Raw genomic sequence first — 13458 nt, 5'->3', positions numbered from 1 at the left:
TAATGCCAAAATAATGTAATAAAGAACTGGCTGAATAAGTAAATAAATACGTAACTAGAAACATAAAAATAATTATTAGCCAAATAAGAATATTAAATATAACTTGCTAAAATAATATATCAGAATGGGGAACTTAAGTTCAGGTAGGAGGGCGGTGTATGTGATTTAGCCTTGTTTCTTGCAAGAGCTTCTCTGTCTACCATAAGGCAAACATTTAACAACGTTTTTTTCTGATTGTTGGCTCACGAAGTGTAGCCTATGCGATCGTAACTTTGTCTGTCTGTGCGTTTGTGCGTTTGTGCGTGTGTGTGTGCGTGTGTGTGTGTGTTTGTGCGTGTGTATGTCTGTGGTAGAAACTTTAACATTTCCGAGTCTATGTGTGAGTGGTTATCCAAGACTATGGATAAAGCTCGCATAAGATTACGTCACGGTCAAAAGTGTTTGACGTCAATTAATGCATCATGACGGCATGCCTCCCTGTAGTCTTTCTCTCTCGCGTGGTGTGTGTGGTCTCGGTCATTGTTATTTTGAGCGGGCCGAGACTATTTGGCAGTCGTGTCCCTGTAAGTAGGCTACATGCAGACAGACAGATCTAGATCTAGTGTCTCTCTTTCTTGCACAGTGTCACCTAAGCTTACTGTGTGTGTGGGTGTGTATGTGTGACGGAGTGATTGAGTTTGTGTTACTGTTTGTCTATTTCTTACGTGAGCCTTGAAGGCTTCGCCTCTTGTTTTGTTCTTCTATTTACCACTGTGTCAAAACTTGTTGACTAAAATAGCCGTGTGTCTGGAATGTGCCAAGCAAAATAAAACAAAACAAAGCAAAACACGCAAATAGGAAGTATCTTTTAAAACTAGTTTTAAGTAATATACTTTCTTCTTCTTCTTCTTCTTCTTCTTCTTCTTCTTCTTCTTCTTCTTCTTCTTCTTCTTCTTCTTCTTCTTCTTCTTCTTCTTCTTCTTCTTCTTCTTCTTCTTATTCTTCTTCTTCTTCTTCGTTCATGGGCTGAAACTCACAGTTTCACTCATGCTTTGCACTAGTGGGTGTTTACGTGTTTATACGTGGGATCTTCTTCTTGTTGTTCGCTGTTAGATCGTCAGTCCGGACTGCAGGGCGAAACGTGCCGTCCTCTCTTGCGGGGGATAACAAATATACTGAACGCGACGTTGTTATCTCTTGAATGTAACGTTAACTACCTTGCAAGCGCCCATCATCTAGCAAACGCCCATCCCCTACTTTGGGTCAAAACTTGTGTATAGGGTACTGTACCTTGTAAACGCTCACCCCCTACTTTGGGTCAAAACTTGTGTATAGGGTACTGTACCTTGTAAACGCTCACCCCCACATTTAGACCAATGGTGTACAAACAAGTGTTTGTTTTGCTTATTATTTTTATAATACGCACGCTCTATGGAACTATTATTCGAGTGAATCATGCTGCGTTGCACTCATGTCGTTGATTTCATATTTTGCCACTGCAGTCTGTGAATAGCCATGCCGAAACTTGACGTAGATTAGGGAGCACTTGGGGGATTTACAAAAATCGAGTGAACAACTTTAGCATACTCTTTTCTCTCCCTAGATGACTTGGATCAAAGAAAATAAACTTAGTAGATCTTGTCATCATCTGCATTTCTCATTTGAGATAAGGTCATTTGTTCAAAGACCAAAGGGGTTTTTGTGATTAGTTCCCAGGTTCCTATCTGTCAAGGTACTGGCATACACGAGAACGATCTCTCTCTCTCTCTCTCTCTCTCTCTCTCTCTCTCTCTCTCTCTCTCTCTCTCTCTCTCTCTCTCTCTCTCCCTCCCTCCCTCCCTCCCTCCCTCCCTCCCTCTACCTCCTCCTCTCTCTCTCTCTCTCTCTCTCTCTCTCTCTCTCTCTCTCTCTCTCAGTCTTTGTTTTTTGCGTTTATACTATGTTTGCGTGCCTCTCTGTCTGTGTGTCTGTTCATCTGTCTCTTGTCTGTTTGTCTCTGTTTTCTCTAATGTTCACACACAAACCCGCCCGCACACACATTCACGCATGTAAGCACAAACACACACACACACACACACACACACACACACACACACATACACACACACACATACAAACACACACACACACACACGCACTTGAAACACACGCACACACACACACACACACACACACACACACATACTCACGTATACACACACACATACTCACTCACACACACACACACACACACGCACGCACACATACACAGTTGGTTGGTTGATGCAAGTCGGTCAATAAAATCATGGCAGTGTCACACCATATATAGCGTGATCACCGCGTGATGTTCATTTTTCATAATACCCTTTTGCTGAGGAAAGTGTGTCCTTGAGAGATAAGCCGTGACAGGCTTTCAAACAATGACTTTTTCCTGACGACTCACTATCGCGTGATTTGCTAGGTGACGAATGTCATTTAGTTGATTACCCTTCACAAAACAAATACACTGTGTCACTGCCTCTCGTCAAATGATTCAAAACAACGCTGGGACTGGTGTACTTTTATTTGTCAATAGCACCGTAAAACTGCAAGAGAATAAAAAGGTCATCAATACAAGACCCATGTTCACCAATGATAAAAGTTAGAGGAACAAGAAGCATGGTCACAAATCTTCCGACAAGACAATCATTTATAATGCTAAAACCATGAGAAAATAAAAGAAACATCGAAGCGCTATTACATAATTACTCATACCTCGTTGTCCAAGGAATCTAGAGGCAGAGAGAGTTCCATGAGTTCAGTGGCTTTCAGTGGGAGCGACCCAGTGTCGCTTTCATGAGGTTCTCTTGAGCGAAAGAACCCAAGATGGCTTACATTTACCGCTCAGCCGGAAACCCGCGCATGAATACAGAAAACTGTTACTTGAAACAATCCACCGAAAAACCATCGAAAAATCCCGAACCACAGCTACTCATCCATCAAAGGGCAAGTACACACATCAGTAAAAAATGTCCATAAAAGGTGGCAAATTAAGAGAAAGAACCCGGAAAGATGGAACTATATCGCGTTATAACTTAGGAGTAAAAAAAGGGTTTCCCGAAAGTGGTCAAGGGGAAAGAATCCATGCAAAGTTATAAAAAGTTAGTTACATTTAAGGGGTCGCTTCCCTTTAACTGCATGGCAGTTACACTCCCACCTGAATCATCTACTTTAACTTTAAGATGATTTAAAAGTCCAGGAATATCAAACAGGTAATAAAAGTTCGAGTTAGAACTATCGCTAGAGAACTTAAAAAAGGCTATTCACGTTCACTGGGTTAACTACTGAATGTTCAAGCAAAAAAGCTGTCCGTAGAAAGCTTAAAAAGGATATACAAGTCCAGCGGTTTGGCTAATCATTGTTCGAAATGTTCTTTGGGAGAAGAACAATAAGTTTGTGAACTGGTCTTTCCAGGTAGGACCTCTGGCGCAGAGGTTTTCCATGTTTATCAAGTTCAGAGGTTGCCATGAGTAGTTTCACCCTTCTGACACGTCCGTCATCGCCGGGAAAGGTTTTCACAACCCTGGCTGTTTTCCAGTCTGTCCTGCAGATCCCATCTTCTTGGAGTAGGACAATGTCACCTTCCCGGATGTTGTCCTGCGTTTGTTGCCAGATGCTTCTGGTTTGCAGAGTTTGCAGGTATTCCTTCTTCCATCTGGTCCAGAAAGTGTCTGCAAGGTACTGCACTCGCCGCCATCGCTTCTTCAGGTACAGGTCTTCCTTCTCGAAGACTCCAGGAGGAGGAGGCATGACAATGCCAGGCTTCATGGTTAAGACATGGTTAGGCGTCAAGGGCAGTGGGCCGTCTGCTCTTTCAAGGTTTTCCACAGTCAATGGTCTGCTATTGACGATAGCCATCGCCTCGTACATCAGTGTTCTTAGGCAGGATGTGTCGAGTCTAGCAGCACAGTTGTCCAGAATGCCTGTAAGGACGTTGCGGATGTTGCGTATCTGTCTTTCCCAAATTCCACCCATGTGGCTGGATGATGGGGGGTTGAACTTGAATTCGCAGTCCAGCTCAAGCAATCGAAGTGCGACTGTTTTGTGGTCCAGCTTCTTCAGTTCTTCTTTTAGCTCATGTTTCGCCCCAATGAAGTTTGAGCCTTGGTCACAGCGTATCATTCGGACCTTGCCTCTGAGAGCGATGAAACATCTGAGGCCATTCAGAAATGCATCGGTTGTCATGTCATCGAGTACCTCAATGTGTACTGCTCTCATGGCCAAACATGTGATCAAAAGTCCGTATCGCTTGACTTCCTTACGGCCTTCCTTCACAGTGAAGGGTCCAAAACAGTCTATTCCACAGTAGGTGAATGGCGGAGATGGCTCTACTCTTTCCTTTGGGAGGTCAGCCATCTTTTGGCCTTTCGCCTTTCCACGATGTCTGATGCAGGCTGTGCACTTGTTGATAAGTGACGAGACAACTCTTCTGCATCCCAGGATCCAATATCCGGCAGAGCGGATTGCGTTTATTGTCAGGCTCCGACCTTGGTGGGCTGTCTTTTCATGTTGATGTGCAGTGATGAGGTGAGACACGTGGCTGTTTTTCGGCAGGATCAAGGGGTGTTTTACGCCATAGAGTTCTGAAGTCTTCTTGATTCTGCCTCCAACTCGCAGCAGGCCGTCTTCGTCAAGAAATGGGTCAAGCTGGCTGAGCGGGCTCGACTTCGACTTCAGATCACTGACGTCAAAGCTCTCTCTTTGGATACATTTGACAATGTTCTGTTCAGCTCTCTTCTTGGCTTCGACATCCGAGATCTCCTTTCCCCGTTTGCGTGCACAGCACATGACGATTCTGGCAACAGCTGTGACTGCGCGTCTGAGGCTGGAGAATCTCCTGATTCTCTCTTCAAAGGTAGTGAACTTTGCCCCTTGTGTAGTGTGGACTGTTGCGCTCTTGATTTCTTTGTCCTGAGGGTCCACTTCAGTGTCTGCGTCATTCATTGTGATTTCCCTTTGCCAGAGAAAATCTGGTCCTTTTAGCCAGTTTGATGTGGACAACTCATCCACTGACAATCCACGAGAGGCATGGTCTGCTGGATTCTCTGATGTTGCAATGTAGTGCCACTGGTCAGGATTGGACCTTTGGCAAATCTGTTCCACTCTGTTCGCGACATACATGTGGAATCTTGTTGTCTTGTTTTTGATGTATCCCAAAACCACCTTTGAATCAGTCCAGAAGAAGTTAGTGATGTTTGGGTAGTCAAGTTCAGCATCCAGAAAAGCTGCCGTCTTCGCTGATAGTACAGCTGCCTGAAGTTCCAATCTTGGAACTGTTGTTGCCTTCAGTGGAGCTACTCGGGCCTTTGCCATGACAAGAGTGCAGTGTGCTTGGCCGTCGTCACTTCTCAGGCGCAAGTATGAGCACTGCCCGTAACCTTGCAGCGAGGCATCGGAGAAGTGGTGAAGTTCAACTCCGACTGGCGAGCTGATGTTCCCCAGGTAACATCTTGGGACTTTGAAGTCTGTGAGCTTTTGCAGGTCACTCATCCATTTCTCCCATTGTGGGCGGAGGTCTTCAGGGATAGGGTGGTCCCAACCAGCTCCGCCTCCACACATTTCTTGGAGAATCATCCTTCCCACTAGGACTACAGGTGCAATGAGGCCCAAGGGGTCGTAGATTGATGCTACAGTGGCCAAAATTCCACGTCGTGTCAGTGGGTTGTCTTTTGGGTTCAGCTTGAAGCAGAAGCTGTCTGATTCCATACACCACTGCAGCCCCAGGACGCTCTCAAGTGCGGTGGTACCAAGGTCCGTGTTTTTGTTGGCTTGAGCAGCACCCCCGCGCTCAGACTCTGGAACGCTGTTCACGACCTCATTGCTGTTTGAAACAATCTTGTGTAGCCTCAGACCGCCTTTTGAACAGATGAGCCTGGCCTTTTCGAGCAGATCAATGGCTGCTTCAGCTGTGGACTCTCCCTTCAGGCCATCGTCCACGTAGAAATCGTTCATGAGAAAATTTGCAGCCCTTTCTCCCAGGTGTTCGTGGTCTTTGGCAAGTCGCTTCAGTGCGAAATTGGCGCATCCAGGTGAGGACGATGCACCAAACAAGTGGACTTTCATGCGATAATCGACTGGAGCCTTGGAGAGGTCTCCATCCTCCCACCACAGAAACCGTAGATAGTCTTGGTGTCGTCTTTCCACCCGGAACTGGTGGTACATTTTCTCCACATCGCATGTGAAGGCGATGGGGCCTTGTCTGAATCTGCAAAGGACTCCCACCAGTGAGTTGACGAGGTCAGGGCCCTGAAGCAGATGATCGTTGATACAAGTCCCTTGGTATCGAGCGCTGCAGTCGAAGACTACTCTGACCTTTTCTGGCTTTTTGGGGTGGTATACTCCATGATGGGGGATATACCACTGAGTGTCGTTCATTTCATCACTTGGGACCTTCTCCGCATCCCCTCTGTCAATGATTTCCTTCATAAAGGCTGTGTAGTGTTGTAGGTACTGAGGTTTTCTTTCAAACTGCCGTTTTAGAGCCATGACTCTATGATAGGCTGCTTGTCGATTGTTGGGCAGCTTTGGCTCGCCATTTCTGAAGGGAAGTGGCATTTCATAATGTCCATCCTCTGTTTGATGAATGCCTTCTTCAAGTGTCTTCAGAAATTGTTTGTCTTCTTGGGACATCGTTTGGTCAGGTGGGCTCAGTTCCTGGAAGTCTTGCTCCATAATTTTCACGAGATCTGCCGTCGTGACCTCTTTAATGTGAGTCTTCTGCACATAGGTCACTGATCTCTCTGGGTGGTAAGCTGAGTGAGCAACTTCCCCTGTGATCACTCTATGTGAGGTTCCGATAGCATCGAAGCTTTCTGTGATGCCGCCGACGATGCTCCAACCAAGCTCTGTCTCAACTGCATATGGCTGATCATCGTCTCCAGTGACACAGTTCAATGGTGCCAGTGCTCTCGGGCAGTTATATCCAATCAACAGCCCAACGGCGCAGTCTTGTTTGGGAACCAAGACGTTCTCCAATCTGCTCAAATGTGGCCATCTGCCTGCCGTTTCTGGTGATGGAATGTGCTCATCGTCAAGCGGGATGTGATCTCTTGAGTAGGTGACAGGCAGGTGTATCGTCTTCTCCGAGTTGAAGCCTCTGACCCTCAAGTTTGAGTACTTCTGACATGCCACTGTGACGCTCGTGTCTGTCATCGTTGTCAGCTTCAAAGCAGCTGGTGTGGAGGAAGCCTGCAGGTCCCTTGCCACGGACTCCAGAACAAATGTAGAATCAGACATCGTATCTAGGAGTGCGTAGACCAGTATCTCCTGGTGTGGGTTTTCGTCTGTCGACAGAAACACTGGGACGGCCATTGACGTCAAGCTGCTCTCTGTATTTGAGAGAACCTTCCTGCATGATCCATTCTTTAGATCAGTTTGTTGAGTATCCTTCTGATCATCCCTTTTCATTTCCTTTGGAGGACGCTGGTGATTTGACGACCAGTTGTCGTCATGAAGGCTCGTAGGATGTTTCTTGCTGCACTTCTTGCAGTCACACCGTTTCGTGCAGTCCTTTGACATGTGCCCTGGTCTTAGGCACCCAAAGCACAGGCCTTCCTTTCTGACGAAATCCTTTCTTTCTGACATCTGCTTTCTCATAAAGTCTCTGCACTCATTCATTGAGTGATGTTGCCTTTTACAAAACAGGCAACTTGTCGAGGATGCAGACGTCTGGGCCCGTATGCATGAACTAGAAGTAAGAAACACTGGAAGTAGAGGCCTCTTTTCGAAGTGGGAACTCCCGAAGTCAACTTTCTAACTGTTCACAATGCATGAACTGACTTGAACGCCAAAGTAGTGACAGCGAGAGTATTAAGGTCAAGGTCGGGGAAATTGGGGGAATCCCTACTAATACGCATGCGCACGTTTCTATCAACATGGCAGTCAACGAAAATGGCAAGGCACGTGTGCCGCTCAAAAAGAAAGTAGACACGGAGGGGCGTTCTGCACCTTTTTCAGATGGTGAAATTGCTGTACTCTTGACAGAAGTGTTTTACGAAAGAACGGTTATTCTGTCCAAATTTCAGAACAGTTAATTAGAAGAAAAAAAACAGTAAACACCAAGTTTACAGAACAGTCTAACTGTTAAACATAAAGACGCTGTCTGGTCCAAAATTGCCAAAGAAGTGTCGCTCTCTCTCTCTCTCTCTCTCTCTCTCTCTCTCTCTCTTTCTCTCTCTCTCTCTCTCTCTCTCTCTCTCTCTCTCTTTCTCTCTCTCTTACGACACATGCACACACAGACAAACGTACACTCATGCACATACTGACACTATGACACAAGTGACACTGACGGCACACACAAACACACACACACACCACACACTGCACACACACACACACGCGCGCGCTCGCGCGCACACATATACACACACACACGCACCCATACACGCACGCACACAGTCACAAACAAATAACCACACACTCACTCTCTCTCACTTTCTCTCATTCTCTCTCAATCTACACTCATACACACACTGAAACTATGATGACACAAGTGACACGTCACACACACACACACACACACACACACACACACACACACACCCACACACATACACACACACACACACACACACACACACACACATACTCACCGTAGTGACACACATATACACACGCGCGTACAGTTGAAAGTCAAGACATGATATGATTTTTTCAAAGCATAGGAAGGTTTCTTTTGCAAATGAATAAAATTAACACAGAGGCAAAACCCGGTTTTTGCAGCCGGAATGCAATTGCGGAGGCTTAAAAAGGAAAAGATTAATAAAAAAAATATATAGCTCCCGGCGGAACTTGAACCCGGAGCGAATGAACGAGAGTCCGGAACCGTTACCACTGCACTATGTTACTCGTGTAGAATAGAGGCATGATGAAAAAAGGCATTCTGAGTTATTCAGTCGTGCTGGTTTGAAAGCTCGCCACCTTCGCCGAATGACTCGAGCACGTTTTTTTCGGTCAGTAACTGATCGAACTGTCGCTTTTGAGTCACTCTGTTTTAAGCATTTCACCTAAATTAAACAAGAATGTCACAGTCCGTGTCTATGGTGCAAGGTAGGAGACCGTCTCATTGTAGCCAAGTTACGACAGTTGCTCGATTGACGCATTTCACGTCTTCGATATTGTGTCTGAGATCATTTCCCAATGAGCTGCCTTTAAAAACGGAATGTCCTGCAATTGTAGTATGCGCTGGAGGTTTCTTTTGGATGGGTAAGGACCCTTGAGATGCGATATCGTCGTATAATTATGTCAAGCGAGAAGCCCTTGACATTGGAAGTGGGAACTTCGAAAGCAAAGTTGCCAGCTACTCGGTATGCACGAGCTAAATTGAACGCCGAAGTAGTGGCTTCGAGAGTTCTGAGGTCAAGGTCGAGAAAATTGGGGGAATCCCAATTAGTGCGCATGCGTTTGTAAACGGTAGGCTTGGTGACCATAAGAAACAAATCTCATCGCGAGTTCGTAAATGGGCAAACGTTGATCGCGCTGTAGCTTTTACTATAATTGTTGTTTTTAACTGGTTGAACGAAAGCTGTGATGATTGTCCTTAAATAGAATGACTGTCTATAATAATGATTTCGTTGACCAGAATGTTGGGGACAATAAAAAAAAAGGTTGTTTATGTGGTAGCGAAGTCGGTTAACTTAAAACTCTTTTTGTAGTGTTTTTTTAATGATTGTGTATCGGTAAAACTGCTGGACAAAAATAGTTTGGTCAGAGCGAATGTTTGTGTTACTGGTAAATTTAAAAAGGCAGAACTCCATTTTTGGGGAATCAAGATATAAGGTGTAGTGAAAAGAAGATAAGTTCAGCGAATTTCATATTATTTGAGAAAATGTGTGTCCGAATTTTTAAAACAGAAAAATTGTTGTACTTAGGTGTTTGTAAATTACGTTTGTCCTCGTTAATTGTGAAGAGGATGTATGTTTATATAAAGTTCAAAGTCAAGATTGGATTTTTGTAGCCTACGTGCGTGTGTGCATGTGTATTAGACATAATACATAGACATAGAACACTTTATTATCTCAATTACGATAAACTCGGGTGTGGTGAATCACAATAAACAGCATAAAACGTAAGAACATGAATAAAATATCAAGGCGCAAATATAGTGTGGGGAGTGGGTACACACACACACACACACACACACACACACACACACACACACACACACATACACACACACACACACACACACCGTCGAACACACACATAACGTCGAACGCACACACACACACACACACACACACATACACACACACACACACACACACACACACACACACACACACACACACACACACACAGATAAAGCAATGACAAAAACAATAGCAGAAACTTACACTTAAACACTCGAACACACACACACACACACACACACACACACACGCACACGCACACAAACACACGCACGCACGCACACAAACACACACACACACACACACACACACACACACACTCACACATGCACACAACGACGCCCATTTTCATAGAAACACAGTAACCCCCTTGTATAAGCGGGAATGAAAGAGTGGTGGCCAATGACCCAGATCAACAAACAAAAGTCAAAGCTGGCAACTCAGGTTTTTATTCTGGGAAATTTGCACGAAATGCATGCAGAAGATACGACTTTTCCCTCTATTTTCTCTTTTTTGGAGCGTCAGCTCGGTTTGACATGAAAAACTGAAGAAAAGCCCTGCCTTTTTGCACTGAGAAACTGTGGAAGTAGCGTGTTTACTACTGGGTCTGGCTGTAGTACATTTACCCTCATTTACTTCCTCGTTAGCTTCCAAAGTAAACTCTTTTTTCGTCCCATGCATGCGAAAGTGAGGATGTACTTCCGATGTCACTCAAAACTTTAGAAGTAGTCGCAAAATACCCTGAGTTACTTCCTCGCTTTGCTTCGAGGTAAACCCTTTTTCCGGCCCATGCATACGAAAGTGAGGCAAGTACTTCCGATGTCACTCAAAACTTCGGGAGTTGTCGCGAACTTCCCCCATAAGCATACGGGCCCTGGGTGTTCTCATTGTGGTTGTTGGAAACCATGTTGCCGTTCGTATTCAAGACTGTCTTCGGAGGCCGAGGTTGTTCATGATGCCTTTGGCTTTGTGGCCTTGGACCCGCTGGTAGAGGCTCAGCGGAGAGGACTGGGTCATTCACAATCTCAGATTCTTCGACAACAAATTGCGTGAATTCCTGGAACGTCGGGTATCTGGCCTTGTCTCGCTTGGTTGTTGCCGTTGTCCGATTCCATCTGTGGGCTATCCAATCTGGAAGCTTGGCTGTGATCTTTCTGATCTCACGCACGTCGTCGAGAATTTTCAGGTCAGGTACTTCGGCAGCTGCAGCTTGACACTGGAGAAGGAAGTCAGACAAGTTGCGAAGGCCCGCTTTATCCTTGTTAGCCACCTTAGGCCAGGCGTCCAGTTTGGTGCGGAAAGCTTCAGAAACGGCAAAGGGGTTGCCAAACCTCTTTTCCAGAATATCCCGTGCTTGCCTGTATGCATCGTCACTTCTGAGCATGAAAAAGCCACTGACGGCTTCCCTGGCCGGCCCACCTAGGTAGCGTTTCAAGTAGTGGATTTTGTCTGACGGTGCGATACCTCTATTCTCAATCAGTGAGGTGAATGAGAAAATCCAGTCAGGATAGTGAAGTGGATCGCCAGTGAAGATGGGTGGCTCTGGAATAGGCAATCGACTTGTGGTTATTGCCCTTGCTAGCGCATCTGCAAATTGTTCGGTAGTTTGGCTCCAAGGAGTAAACACTGGAGCATCATAGTTCAGGTTTGTTCTTTGTGCGTGAGTATCAGACTGATGCAAGGCCTGAGCTTCATGACGCAGGTTCGTTCCTTGTGAGCGATCACCAATCTGACGCAAAGCCTGAGCGTCGTGGCGCAGGTTTGTCTTTTGCGATCGGCCATCAAACTGATGCAAATCCTGAGTGTCATGGCGCAGGTTTGTCTTTTGAGCACAATCATAAGTCTGATGAGAGGCCTGTCTATGCGGCATGATGTTGTTCCAATCATCAATTTGATGCAAGGCCCGTCTGTGTGGCATAATGTCTTGTCTCTGTGGTGCAGTGTGGCTCCCTTGGCTTGATTGTGAACCACTGTTAGGCTCGTCAAGCACTTTCAGTCTTGCTTCCTCCATTTTCAACTGAGCCACAATTTTTTCTTCTTCTATTTCTCTTTTCATCTTTGCCATCGTTCTTTCTGTTTCCATTCTGCGTAGATTTTCTTCAAATTCAAGCTGTTCCAATTTTTCTTGTCTTTCTTTCTCAAGACGCTGTGACTGTAGCTTGGCTTGTAGAGCGGCAGCTTCAGCTGCGGCCAGAAGTCTCTGTGATGAAGTAGAAGAGGCCTTAGATCGCTTTGACGCATGAGAAACTACTGAGCGTACAGGATCATTCATGTGCTTTGTTGCAGTAACAATCTTGTTCATGGTTGAGACTGCCATATTTGCCACGTCGTTGAGCAAACCATCAGTGCTTTCTTCACCATCATCCAATTCATTTATCTTCTCAGCAGTTTCTCTCAGTAGGCTGATTCGGGATGTAATCGCTTGGCGCCTTGAAATCATATCTTCACAGTCCACAGTGCTCTGTTGTAGCAGACTGTCAGTGTCAGTAAGAAAGTCCAGCAACCCACAATGTTCAGAGTGAAAGGCTTGTAAAAGTAGTTCTTTCTTGTAGCTTCTGCCCTTTTCTGTCAGTTTTTGTTCCCTTGCAGAACGTCTGACGCTTTCTGAGTTCTCTTGTCCTTCGTTCATTTCAAGAGGGTTCAGATTTTCCTTTTCCATAATTTTGCCAGTCGATGTCTTCCAAGTTCTGGCCGGTTGTTGACCTATGTCGAAGGTCAATGGTTGAAAGGTCGCCTTTCTCTTCAGGCGCGTTTTCCTTTACTCTGGTAGCGAGTTCGTTTTACTCTGGGAACGAGTTTTACTGTCACTGCCTCTCGTCAAATGATTCAAAACAACGCTGGGACTGGTGTACTTTTATTTGTCAATAGCACCGTAAAACTGCAAGAGAATAAAAAGGTCATCAATACAAGACCCATGTTCACCAATGATAAAAGTTAGAGGAACAAGAAGCATGGTCACAAATCTTCCGACAAGACAATCATTTATAATGCTAAAACCATGAGAAAATAAAAGAAACATCGAAGCGCTATTACATAATTACTCATACCTCGTTGTCCAAGGAATCTAGAGGCAGAGAGAGTTCCATGAGTTCAGTGGCTTTCAGTGGGAGCGACCCAGTGTCGCTTTCATGAGGTTCTCTTGAGCGAAAGAACCCAAGATGGCTTACATTTACCGCTCAGCCGGAAACCCGCGCATGAATACAGAAAACTGTTACTTGAAACAATCCACCGAAAAACCATCGAAAAATCCCGAACCACAGCTACTCATCCATCAAAGGGCAAGTACACACATCAGTAAAAAATGTCCATAAAAGGTGGCAAATTAAGAGAA

At 45.3% G+C, this 13458-nt stretch overlaps 1 protein-coding gene and 2 long non-coding RNA genes across 3 annotated transcripts in view; 1 reads left to right on the top strand and 2 right to left on the bottom strand.

The window, feature by feature from the left end:
* Nucleotides 1–13458, top strand: part of LOC138976412 (uncharacterized) — a 556176-nt gene that overhangs the window by 363085 nt on the left and 179633 nt on the right. The gene's annotated exons all lie outside the window — the stretch shown is intronic.
* On the bottom strand, nt 2507–7233 carry LOC138976941 (uncharacterized). The gene is made up of 2 exons (XM_070349835.1): nt 2713–7233; nt 2507–2543 (listed from the first exon to the last, which is right to left on the bottom strand). Exon 1 carries the CDS (start codon nt 7231–7233, stop codon nt 3349–3351), a length of 3885 nt encoding a protein of 1294 aa, XP_070205936.1. The 3' UTR covers nt 2507–2543; nt 2713–3348.
* LOC138976410 (uncharacterized) lies at nt 12969–13430 on the bottom strand. The gene is made up of 2 exons (XR_011458979.1): nt 13175–13430; nt 12969–13005 (listed from the first exon to the last, which is right to left on the bottom strand). It is a non-coding gene; the product is annotated as an uncharacterized lncRNA (long non-coding RNA).

This window comes from Littorina saxatilis, linkage group LG9 (assembly GCF_037325665.1).
Source record: "Littorina saxatilis isolate snail1 linkage group LG9, US_GU_Lsax_2.0, whole genome shotgun sequence".
In the NCBI taxonomy this organism is placed as follows: Eukaryota; Metazoa; Mollusca; class Gastropoda; order Littorinimorpha; family Littorinidae; genus Littorina; species Littorina saxatilis.
The sequence above is the reverse complement of the archived record's forward strand: the minus strand, read 5'-3'. Positions and strand labels throughout refer to the sequence as shown.